This window comes from Oryctolagus cuniculus, chromosome 14 (assembly GCF_964237555.1).
Source record: "Oryctolagus cuniculus chromosome 14, mOryCun1.1, whole genome shotgun sequence".
Taxonomy (NCBI): Eukaryota; Metazoa; Chordata; class Mammalia; order Lagomorpha; family Leporidae; genus Oryctolagus; species Oryctolagus cuniculus.
Window position 1 is genome coordinate 81,445,243 of NC_091445.1, and position 13,238 is coordinate 81,458,480.

A 13,238-nucleotide genomic window follows, 5' to 3' on the forward strand; every position below is an offset into this window, starting at 1 on the left:
ACTGCTTGCAAAGTGGTTTCAAAAAATGAAGGCAATCTAAACATCAGCCAGAAAGGATAATCTAATAAAACTAACTACCCAACAATGGTAGCCACTAGTTGAAGATTTACTATGTGATAAACATTATTGCAAGCATTTATGTGTAGTAAACCACTCAGTCCCCAAAACAATTCTATGAGATAGGTATTAACTATTGTTATTCATGTTTTACAGAAGAGAAAGGTGAAAGATTGGAAAGATGTGGAGATCAGAGATGTTACATAATCCGCCTGGGTCACACAGCTAAAACAGGGCATGCCATGAATTCATACATTGCTTAGCTCAAGAGGCTGTGTTCTTGGACACTCCTTTGTCACTTCAGAATATTTCCTGATGTGAAAAAGTTTTGTCTTTGTATTAGTAAGAGAAAGAAAGTTACAAAAAAGAAAAAGATGAAAAATTTTACTTCTGACTATGAACACATTAGCACAACTCTGATATTTTTTAGTGAGTATTTTCTACATTTCCAGAATGTCTTGGATGTATTAGGTTCACAATTACACAGAATTGACTGACATAACAAAACCAAGTATGAAATCCACACATTTTTCAGTAAGAGCAATACATGCAGCACTTACTATGTTCCAAGACCTGTTTTAAACACTTTGTACATATTAATTCCCTTAAAGTCATAACAAGATGTCCCCAGGGGTCTGACATGCATACATGATTTTCCACTGCTAACTTTACAGGACTGGTAACATCGTCTTCTTTACCTGCACTCTTCGTAGATGAGCCACACGCTCCTCTATAGAGGTCTGCAAAGCCAAGGGGACTTTCAGAATCTCCTGGTAATTGTCCATTAGAAACGTTACCAACCTAGCGGCTAGTAACTCATCCAGGTCCACTTCATCCTTGGAACACAAGATGCAACGGGAAAATGTCTGAACCATCTGAAAAAAGGGAAGCAGATTGGTGAAGACACACAAAGGAGTCTTTGTGCCCACCCTGAACTGGGCAACATCTAATTCTAATTTGCAAAGGGCAAACATGAATAGTCAATGAGAAATGACCCAAGGCACAGGGTGCACACTCTGAAAGACACCTGGCCACACATGTTTATCTGATATGTTGATTTTCTCATCAACTGGGATGAACACAACATGATTCTTCTCTTTAAGAAACTTAGTAGACATATGGCAAGTGATTTTTAAATGCATCCTTTTCCCCCAACCAGAACCCTTTTATTTAAGGTATACAAACTTTATGAATTTCATGAATACAACTTTAGGAACACAGTGATTCTTCCCACCATATTTTTTTTTTTTTGACAGGCAGAGTGGACAGTGAGAGAGAGAGAGACACAGAGAGAAAGGTCTTCCATTGCCATTGGTTCACCCTCCAATGGCCACAATGGCCGGCGCGCTGCGGCCGGCGCACTGCGCTGATGCAAAGGCAGGAGCCAGGTGCTTCTCCTGGTCTCCCATGGGGTGCAGGGCCCAAGCACTTGGGCCATCCTCCACTGCACTCCCTGGCCACAGCAGAGAGCTGGCCTGGAAGAGGGGCAACCGGGACAGAATCCGGTGCTCCGACAGTATAGAACCCGGTGTGCCGACACTGCAAGGCGGAGGATTAGCCTAGTGAGCCGCGGCACAGGCCCTTCCCACCGTATTTGCCCTCCCACCCTTCTTCCTCCTTCCTCTCCTATTCCCATTCTTATTTTTTATGAAGATCTATTTTCAATTAACTTTATACACATACAATTAACTCTATACCAAGTAAAAAGTTCAACAAATAGTATGAAACAAAAACTGTTCCTCAACAGTTGAGACAAGGGATGTTCAAAGTCAGTGTATCTCAAAGGGTCAATTTCACTTCTTCCTTTTAGGTACTCTGTTAGTTACCATAGATCAAGGAGAACATATGCTACTTATCTTTTGGGACTGGCTTATTTTGCTAAGTATAATGTTTTCAAGGTACATCCGTTCTGTTGCAAATAACAGGAGAAAGTCCTTTGCCCACTTCTTTATGGGATTGTTTTGTTGTTGAGTTTCTTGAGCTCTTTATATATTCTGGATATTAATCCTTTATCAGTTGCATAGTTTCTCCTATTCTGTCAGTGTCTCTTCACTTTGCTGAGTGTTTCTTTTGCAGTGCAGAAGCTTTTCAACTGTATGTAATCCCATTTGTCAATTTTGACTTTGACTACCTGAATCTCCGGGGTTTTTGTGAAAAACTCTTTGCCTATGCCAATGTCTTACAGAATTTCCACAATGTTGATATTGTGTTGTGGATTTAGGTCTTTGATCCATTTTGAGTGGATTTTTGTGTAAGGTACAAGTCTTGCTTGATACTTCTGCATGCGGAGATCCAATTCTCCTAGCGTCATTGTTAAAGAGGCTGTCCTTGCTTCAGGAACTGATTTTACCTCCTTTGTCAGTAGTAAGTTGGTTGTACATGCGTGGTTGATTTCTGGAGTTCCTAATCTGTACAACTGGTCTATCCATCTGATCCATCTGTTTTTGTACCAGTACCAGGTTGTTTTGATTATAATTTCCCTGTAGTATATCTTGAAATCTGGTATTGTAATCCTCTGGCTTTGTTTGTGTTGTATAGGATTCCTTTAGCTATTCCGGATTTCCTTTATTTCCATATGAATTTCAGCATCACTTTTTTCTATATCTGAGAAGAATGTCCTGGGTAATTTGACTGGTATCACACTGAAAATGTAAATTGCTTTTGGTACTATGGACATTTTGATGATATTGATTCTTCCAATCCATGAATATGGAAAATTTTTCCATTTTTTTGTATTTTCTTCTCTATTTCTTTCTTTAATGTTTTATAATTATCATAGAGATCTTAGACATCCTTGGTTAAATTTGTTCCAAGGTTTTTAATTTTTTTGTAGCTTCTGTGAATGGACTAATCTTTGAAGTTCTTTCTCAGCCGTGACATTGTCTGTGTATACAAAGGCTGTTGATTTTTGTGTGTTGATTTTATAACCTGCTACTTCACCAAACTCTTCTATGAGTTCCAATAGTCTTTTAGTGGAGTCTTTTGGATCCCCTATATATAGAATCATGTCATCTGCAAATAGTGATAGGTTGACTTCCTGTTTCCCAATTTGTATCCCTTTGATTTCTTTTTCTTGCCTAATGGCTCTGGCTAAAACTTCCAGGACTGTATTGAATAGCAATGGTGATAGTAGGCATTCTTGTCTGGTTCTAGATCTCAATGGGAATGCTTCTAACTTTTCCCCATCCAATAGGATGCTGGTCATGAGTTTGTCATAAATTGCTTGATTGTGTTGAGGAATATTCCATCTGTGCCGAATTTGCTTAATATTTTTATCATGAAAGGATGTTGTATTTTATCAAATGCTTTCTCTGCATCTGTTGAAATCATAATATGAATTTTGTCTTCAATTTGTTAATGTGATGTACAACTTTGATTTACGAATGTTGAACCATCCCTGCATACCAGGGAAAAATCCCACTTGGTCCAGATGAATGATCTTTCTGATGTACTGTCAATCTGATGTACTGTCAACTGGCTAGTATTTTATTGAGAATTTTTGCATCTGTGTTCATCAGGGAAATTGATCTTTAGTTCCCTTTCTCTATTTTATCTTCTTCAGGTTTAGGAATTAAGGTGATGCTGGCTTCATAGAAGGAGTTTGGGAATATTCCTTCCAATTGTTTTCAATAGCTTGAGAAGAATTATAGTTCTTTAAATGTCTGGTAGAATTCAGCAGTGAAGCCATCTGGTCCTCGACTTTTCTTTCCTGAGAGAATCCTTATTACTGATTCAATTTCCGTCCTGGCTGTTGGTCTGCTTACATTTTCTGTGTCTTCATGGCTCAACTTAGGTAGGTTGTATGTGTCCAGGAATCTATTTTTTCTAGGTTTCCAAATTTGTTGGCATATAGCTTGTTGTAATAATTTCTGATGATTCTTTTTTATTTCTGGGGTATCTGCTGTTATATTTCCCTTTTTATCTCTAACATTATTGATTTGGTTCTTCTCCCTCCCCCCCCCCTTTTTTTTTTTGGTATTTCGGTCAATGTTGTATCAATTTTATTTTTTTTTTAAAAACAGCTCTTCATTTCACTGATCTTTTGTATTTGTTTCAATTTTTTTATTTTTCTCTAATTTTAATTATTTCTTTTCTCCTACTAGTTTTGGGTTTCATTTGCTGTTGTTTTCTTAAGTCGTTAAGATGCATTGATATCTCATTTATTTGGTGCCTTTCCAATTTCTTGATGTAGGCACCAATAACTATAAACTCACTTTTTGGGGGGGGGGGGGACAAGCAGAGTTAGTGAGAGAGAGAGAGACAGAGAAAAAGGTCTTCCTTTTTCTGTTGGTTCACCCCCCAAAGTGGCCGCTACAGCCGGCACATTGCGTGAATCCACAGCCAGGAGCCAGGTGCCTCTCCTGGTCTCCCATGCGGGTGCAGGGCCCAAGGACTTGGGCCATCCTCCACTGCCTTCCCGGGCCACAGCAGAGAGCTGGACTGGAAGAGGAGCAACCGGGACAGAATCCGGTGCCCCGACCAGGACTAGAACCCAGGGTGCTGGTGCAGCGGGCAGAGGATTAGCCTAGTGAGCTGCGGCGCCAGCCCAAACTTACTTCTTAACAATGCTTTTGCTATATCCCATAAATTCTGATATACTGTATAGTCATTTTCATTCATTGCCAGAAATTTTTTTACTTCTCTTGATTTCTTCTATGAACAATGGTTCATTCACAAGCATATTGTTTAGTCTCCATGTGTTTGAACAGGATCCAGAGACTCCTGACTTCTTGACATCCAACTTCATTCCATTGTGGTCAGTAAAGATGCACGATATGATTTTGATTTTTTTTTAATTATGAGACATGTTTTATGGCTTAGCATGTAGTCTATCCTAGAGAAAGTTCCATGCACTGGTGAGAACAATGTGTATTCTTCAACTGCAGGATGAAAAGTTCTGTAGATATTTGCAAGGTCCATTCGGGTTATAGTGTTGATTTACTCTGTTGTTTTATTGCTGATTTTCTGTCTGGTTGATCTTTCCTTTCCTGAGAGTGCAGTATTGAAGTCCCCCTTACTGTTGTATTACTGTATTACTTTAGATCCATTAGCATTTTTTTCAAATAGCCAGGCGCCCTGTAATTTGGTGCATATATGTTTATTATAGTCACATCTTCCTGTTGAATTGATCCTTTAATCATTACATAGTGCCCTTCCTTGTCTCTTTTTTTTTGGGGGGGGGGACAGGCAGAGTGGACAGTGAGAGAGAGAGAGACAGAGAGAAAGGTCTTCCTTTGCCGTTGATTCACCTTCCAATGGCCTGCGCACTGCGTTGATCTGAAGGCAGGAGCCAGGTGCTTTTCCTGGTCTCCCATGGGGTGCAGGGCCCAAGCACTTGGGCCATCCTCCACTGCACTCCCTGGCCACAGCAGAGAGCTGGACAGGAAGAGTAGCAACTGGGACAGAGTCCGGCGCCCCAACCGGGACTAGAACCCGGTGTGCCGGCACCACAGGCGGAGGATTAGCCTATTGAGCCGCAGCACCAGCCTCTTTTGTACTTTTACTGGAAGATTTTCTTCTTTTGCCTTCTGTCATAGTGATGACCATGTTTCTGTGTTTCTGTGTGTAGCACACCCTTAAGCATCTTTTGTAAGGTTGGATGAGTGGTGACAAATTCTTTCAATATGTTTGTTATGGAAGATCTTCATTTACAAATGAGAGCTTTGCAGAGTACAGTATTTTGGGTTGACAGTTTTTGTCTCTTAATACTTGGAATATATCTCACCATTATCTTCTAGCCTGTATAGTTTCTGATCAGACAAGTCAGCTATGAGTCAATTTGGAGAGACTCTGAAAGTAATCTCTCGTGCATATTTTATCATCTTTTATGTTTTAGTGTACAGAGTTGACTACAATGTGTCATGGTAAAGTTCTTTTCTGGTCATGTCTGTTAGGAGTTCTATGTGCTTCCTGTACTTGGACGTCCCGTTCTCCAGATTGGGCAAGTTTTCTGAAATTATTTCACTAAAAAGGCCTTCTAACCCATTCTCTTTCCATGCCTTTAGGAACTCCTAAGACCTTTATGTTGGGTCGTTTAACAGAATCCCATAAATCTCCAACACTTTATCAGACTGTAAAATTTCCAGAAATTTGTCTTCTAACTCTGATATTCTTTCTTTGGCTTCAAAGAGTCTGTTTTTAAGGCTTTTCACTACATTTTTTATTTGATTACTGAATTCTTCATTTCTAGTATTTCATTTTGATTTCTCTTTAAAATCTCAATTTCATGAGAAAAATGTTCATTCATGAAATGTATGGATTTCTTTAATTCATGGATTTGCTTCTGATTACTTCTATTTTTTGAATTCCATTTCTGGCATTTCTTTAATCCCTTCATTTTCTCATTCTAATATTGAAGTGCTGTTGTGTTCTTTTGGGGGTGTCACGTTATCATCCTTATTCTTGTTTCTTGAATTTCTGCATTTATTTTTAGGCATTTGTGAGGATACTTTTTTTTCCTTCTGATGACCTTTATCTTTTAAGTATTATTCTGTGGCTTAGTGGAGGGTCTACTCTTTCAGTGAATACCTAGAGGCATGTACTGGGTATGGCCAGAGAGCTCTGTTCAGTGGTCCAGGGTGAGGGCAGTTTTCCAAGGTAACACCCAAATTAGGTGTGGTAAATCTCTCTCTCTCTCTCTTTTTTATCAGAGGGGAAGGTTTGATCAGCTCTGTTGGCATAGTCTCATGCTCACCTCCTCTCCTCTAAGGAGACCAATGCCCCAATGCATGCAATATTCATCTGTGCTGCCCCAAGAACCACACAAAAGATCCATGCAGTCCTCAGTGTGAGCATGGATCATGCAGCAATGATTCTCACCAGTCAGTTAGGGAGCCCTGAGCATGTGGAGCTGCTCACAGTGACTGCCCAGAGTTCTAGCCAAACCCTGTGCCCTGCCACACAGCCACAATGTTTTCACAGTCCCAGCACACAAGGCTCAGTGTCACAAGCACCCAGCCTGCTGTCAGTTTCCTAGCCAGATTCAGGCATCTCCTCTCAGCTGGTTGCTGGGTGCATGGACACAAGCCAGTGCAGCTGTTACATATGTCCAAATGGCACTTGCCTCTCAGCTGGCTACCGGACACCAGTGCCAGGTGGTGAGGGAGAGAGAAAACAACCCTTTTGTTTCCTCTAGGTTGGTAGGTATACTGTCCCTCACAGGGCTCCAAGCCAGACTGACACCAGGCTCTTCCTGCAGCTTTATCACCAATGGCTCCAGCTGCTTCAGTCTGGTCTTACCTCACTCTCTAAACCTGGTGCTGAGGCTCTTGGTTGCTGGGGTCCTGAGTTGTGTGCATCAACACCCTCCACATAGATTCATAGTGTCCCTCTAATTTGCATAGAGTTCCTCTGCAGTTTTCTCCCTATCTGTTCTCTAAGATTGTACTCTCTTCACTTCTCCACAATCTTCCCAAAGGCTAGAACAGTAAGCTCCCTCCTATTCTGCCATCTTGGAATCTGGTACCCTTCTTTATATATGATAAAACACACACACACACACACACACTCTGAAGATTATCATCACCATGATTTGGACCATGTAGCATTCTTTTTTTTTTTTTTTTTTTTGACAGGCAGAGTGGACAGTGAGAGAGAGAAAGACAGAGAGAAACGTCTTCCTTTGCCATTGGTTCACCCTGGTTCACCCTCCAATGGCCGCCGCAGCTGGTGCGCAGCAGCCAGCGCACTGCACTGATCCAAAGGCAGGAGCCAGGTGCTTATCCTGGTTTCCCATGAGGTGCAGGGCCCAAGCACTTGGGCCATCCTCCACTGCACTCCCTGGCCACAGCAAAGAGCTGGCCTGGAAGAGGGGCAACCGGGACAGAATCCGGTGCCCCAACTGGGACTAGAACCCGGTGTGCCGGCACCGCAAGGCGGAGGACTAGCCTGTTGAGCCACGGCGCCGGCCTAACCATGTAGCATTCTTAAGTTCAAAGTTCTTCAAAACCACTTAGCGAAATAACATCTTTATTTCATCATTGATTTAAAAAGAAATACCTGCTAACATTTGTGGCACCTCAATCATTACATCTTTTCCTAGTTAACTTGTTTTCTCCGGGCTTACAAATTTACATTTGACAAACATATTTGAACAAAGCCAGGGAACTTTGGGAAAAAGTCGAGCAATGAGACTCTATTTACAGTAACCAGAAATACAAAACATACTATGTAACGTGATTTCCACGGATGCATCTTAAGTACTCCATTCTCAATACTATCCTTTGGATAACCATTTCCTTCCTTTTTATACTTTCCTGAAGACAATCTTACTTCAAAGCCTATGAATACAAAATCATACCTTTCATCGATACATCACAAATAATGGTTATCTTGAATCGCATTTTTAAAAATTTCTTTTATTTAAAGATTTATTTATCTGAAAGGCAGAGATAACAAGAAAGGGAGAGGCAGAAAGAGAGAGATCTTCCATCCACTGGCCTACTCCCCAAATGTCCACAACGACTGCAGCTGGGCCAGGCCAAAGCAGGAGCCAGGGGCTTCTCCCTCCAGGTCTCCCATGTGCATGCGGGCCCCAAGCACTTGGGCCATCTTCCACTGTTTTCCCAGGCCATAAGCATAGAGCTGGATAGGAAGTAGAGCAGCCGGGACTCAAACCGACGCTCATATGGGATGCTGACACTGCATGTGGAGGCTTAACCTTCTATGCCACAGCACTGGCTCCTCACTCACACTTCTATGTTCAGAGACACATGCAGGCAGAGATCTTTTGCCTGGAGACCATGGATCCCGGGGGAACTGTGAACGCCTTGAAACTGTATGCGGTAAAACATAACTCCTTATGGGGAACGTAGGCAAAGTTTTCTTCAGCTTTTCAGAGGTCTGTTAGTGCCCATCCACCCATTCTCCTACAAAGGACGTGACAAATCCCTGAGTGCTCCTCCATCCTGCTCCATGTTCTTGGAGACAGCCCAGGGAAGGCCCTACAGAGTCCTTCTGGTGTATTAGAATATGGGGAGGACCCATATTTCACGGAAGAACGAATTTTGCCAAGATTTCTGGTACAAACTTCCAGTCGGACAGAAGTTTTAGAGATGCACAGCACAGCATGGTAGCAAGTTAATAGTGATGTAGATTTCAAAACTGCTTAAAGAGTACATTTTAACTATTTCACCACCAAAAGTAATCATCAGGTGAGGTGATGGGCATGTTAACTTGATTTAATCTTCCTACAATATACTCATGTCAAAACACCACATTACAGACAATAAATATAATTATTTTTCAATCAAAAAATAAGTGCTAAAGAAAACACAGATGCTGGTGTTACAAGGTACAATTCAAAAATAGCATGTGTTTATAAAGTGAAACTGAGAAAACCTGAAGAAAGCTCCTCACCCACGGAGCTTTAGCCCTTATTAGGGGATACATGTTTTCTCACCTCCCAGCCTGTGTCAGCCAACTATGGATGTCACTTCTGCTCTTTAATCCATTATGTAAGCTGCCATCTCTCTTACTGGTATAACAAAGGCTTTGCAAGCTTTCTGTCCTGGCACTGGAGAGGCTGGCGCTTTCATAATAAACCACTTAACCTTGCTATCCATCATCTGTTCTCTCTGTGTTGACAGTCGGTTATCAAGTTAAAAAGTAGTTACACCAGAGGCAGCGCAGATGATTACACTGTTTCGGTGTATACTTTCACTTGTGCTCCATAACAAAACAGCAGACTGGAGGTCACCCAGCCATGGCTCGTGAAGTAAGCCTGCCTCGCACCTCCCTCTGGCCTCCCAAACTAGTGAACTTCACGCAGCTGGATCTCATTGCAAAAACTCAAGCCACATTAGACGTGGAGAATCAACCCACCAGCGTTCTCGTGCCAAAGCCGTCACACAGGGGTGGCATCTCTTTGTTGAGACAGATCCTGGCCATCATCCTCATCAACAGCTGTAACTTCCTCCTGTTCTCAGGAGGCAGAAGGAGGCAGCAAATCTGAAATGCTTCAACTGCCAGCTGCTCTCTCTGCAGCAAGCCTGATGAAGACAAAAAGTTTTATCATTTAAGACCTATAGACCTTCTAACTCTGTTCACATTTTTATGAAATTACTAAAAATCACATAAAATATTTTCACAACTCTTGTCCCCCATCTGACTACAGATGCACTGTCACTCACAAATCAGCACAGGAAACAAAACCATCCCACCCACAAGGCAGACACAACCACATTTTCCCTGTCCTCTTTCCCACTGAGCCAGAGGCAGCAGGCAGACACTGACCTCACCCTCAGCACTCACATTGCTGACTGGTTCAGGACAGTCTGAGCAAGAGCTGCCCACAGTCCCTGCCCTGAATTCTTGCCTTGTGTTATCCCCTATCCCACCCTCACCCCACCCGCAGACCAGCATGGCCACCCTCTTGAGTGACTCACAAATCAAGTTACAGGACCAACACTCCCATAGTCAGCCCTCTGCCAAACGGCTCCACTTATTTCTAAATAACGCCTGTCAAATAACCCTTCATTCCACCTGGGCTTTTTCTGGCAGTTAAGTGTGCTGATCTAACCAGGCTATATGGCATCACCCGTACCTAAGGTATGGTTTTGCTAGCATTAGTGTATTCTAATATTTTGCTCTTTGCAACCATTTTTGTCCCTGGACACACTCACATGGTGAAACTGCTTCCATCATTTATTTGTTCTATACCCAACCTTTTCAAGTTCCCACTAGTCTTAGAGTTGGAGGCAAAACTGTCTTTGACATTGAGAAACGAGACAGGTGCTGCAAGACACATCTACAAAAGGCAGCTCAGAGGAACTCCATGTCACCCAGTGACTGCAGCCTAGCTTTGAGGGTGAGGGCTTGGTAAAAGTGACATCGACAGGCCAACATAGAAGTAGCCTGAGATGGCCTTGAAAGCCGGCCTCAGGCGCTTCGGTTTGATTGCAAAGGGAATGAATCTGTGTGGGAGGGAAAGGGAGAGTTTACATACAAGTCCCCTATTCAGGAAATGCTGCTAATGATGCCTATCACCACCACCATCATCATCGATGTAGACAGCTTTCAATTTTCCATAGTCAAGTCCATGGAAAGAAAAGCAGCTCATGGCCATATTTTAATTTATCATTTTATTTACTCAACAAATAAGTATTAAGGCCTGCCTACTGCAAGAACTATTTTAGGAAGGAACTATAGTGGGGAATAAAACAAAATCCCTAGGGGGCCAGTGTCCTGGCGGAGCAGGTAAAGCCATCACCTGTAATTCGAGTTTCCCATATGGGTGCTGGTCTGTGTCCTGGTGTTCCATTTCCAATCCAGCTCCCTGATAATTGCCTGGGAAAAGCAGCAGAGGATGGCCCCAGTACTTGAGCTCTTGTACTCATGTGGGAGACCCTGATGAAGCTCCTCACTGCTGGTTTCTGAAATCTGGGGAGTGAACCAGCGGATGGAAGATATTCCTGTCTTTCTGTCACTCCTCCTCACTGTAATTCTGCTTTTCAAATAAATAAATAAATCTTTAAAAAATTTGATCTCATCTACCTTCCAGCAGATAATATTAATAAAAAATACAGAAATGAGATATCAGAAAGAAAGATGCTTCTGAGAAAAATAAGGCAGAAAGGAGCTGAGAAATGAGTGGGTATACTCAGAACATGCTTCTAGCATTTCAGGAAAGACTTCTCTCGAAGGAGGTGCCATCGAGCTGAAATCTGAAGGAAGAGTAAGGCAAGGAAACGTGGGAGAGACCAACTTTCAAGAGAAAGGAAACATCAGGAACAAAGATGTGGAAGACATGGGAGCACACTTGGAGTGTTTGAGAAACAGTGGTGTGAAGAAAGAAGAGCGAGCATGCAAAAGACAGGAATGAGGAGAGAGAGGGAACAGAGAATATTTTGTATTTCAGATTAAGCATGCAAAACTGGAAAAATCTATTTTGTTTTGTTTTATTTTATTTGAAGAAAGAGAGAAAGAGAGGCAAGCACTGCGGCTCACTAGGCTAATCCTCCACCTGCGGTGCCGGCACCCCAGGTTCTAGTCCTGGTCGGGGCACCAGATTCTGTCCCGGTTGCTCCTCTTCCAGTCTAGCTCTCTGCTGTGGCCCAGGAGTGCAGTGGAGGATGTCCTAAGTCCTTGGGCCCTGCACCCCATGGGAGACCAGGATAAGCACCTGGCTCCTGGCTTCAGATCTGCACAATGCGCCGGCCGTAGTGGCCACTTGTGGGGTGAACCAACAGAAAAAGGAAGACCTTTCTCTCTGTCTCTCTCACTGTCTAACTCTGCTTGTCAAAAAAAAAAAAAAAAGAAGAAGAAGAAGAAGAAGAGGAAAGAAAGAAAAAGAGAAAGAAAGAGAGAAAGAGAGAAAGAGAGAAAGAAAGGAAGAAAGAGAAAGAGAGAGAGAGAGAGAGAGAAGAGAGAAAGAGAGAAAGAGAGAAAGAAAGAGAGAAAGAAAGAGAGAAAGAAAGAGAGAAAGAAAGAGAGAAAGAAAGAGAGAAAGAAAGAGAGAAAGAAAGAGAGAAAGAAAGAAAGAAAGAAAGAAAGAAAGAAAGAAAGAAAGAAAGAAAGAAAGAAAGAAAGAAACAGAGAAAGAGATCTTCTATCTCTTCTACCTGCTGGGTTCACTCCCTCAAATACCTGTAACAGTGGAGGCTGGCCTGGAGCCAACCTCTCCCATAGGGGTGGCAGAGACCCAGGAAGTTGAGCCATCCCCTGTTACCTCCCAGGGTGCACAAGAGCAGAAGGCTGGGTAGGAGGCAGAGCAGCCAGGACTCAAACCAGGCTTGCGGACATCCCAAGCAGCAACTCTGCTAGAACGGTACCGCTCCACAACTGGTAAAACATATGTAAAAATCCCCAAATCTAAAACATACCAAATCTGAATCCTTCGGATCCCAAGCACTTCAGATAAGAGATATTCAACCTACACTATGTTAAAGCATTAAAACTATCATCAAGGAAAAACAATATAAATTAGAGACAAATTTGGCTAGATTTTCCTTAAAACCTTGTTAGAGAAACTATTCACTGATACACAGAACCAAATTTGGCTCTGGGCCTCCATAAAGAGAGAACAAGCAAAATCCCACAATGCTCCAACATAGCTGAATGAGTGGGTCATAAGTTATTGAAGTCTTCCCTCTTACGTGCTAATTGTCTATAAATAGTTTCATAATCACATTAGAGCATGAAAGAGAAGACCAACACATGTAAATATCCACATAATCCTTTAG

The 13,238-nt window shown here is 42.2% G+C and overlaps 1 protein-coding gene across 1 annotated transcript in view; it reads right to left on the reverse strand.

Annotated features, from left to right (window-relative positions):
- DEPDC1B (DEP domain containing 1B) overlaps positions 1-13,238 on the reverse strand; it is a 118,056-nt gene that overhangs the window by 5,089 nt on the left and 99,729 nt on the right. Inside the window, exons 8-9 of the mRNA XM_070056735.1 lie at positions 9,880-10,046; positions 756-932 (exon numbers count right to left, since the gene is read on the reverse strand). Coding sequence (XP_069912836.1) covers positions 756-932; positions 9,880-10,046 — 344 coding nt within the window. The remainder of the gene's footprint in view (positions 1-755; positions 933-9,879; positions 10,047-13,238) is intronic.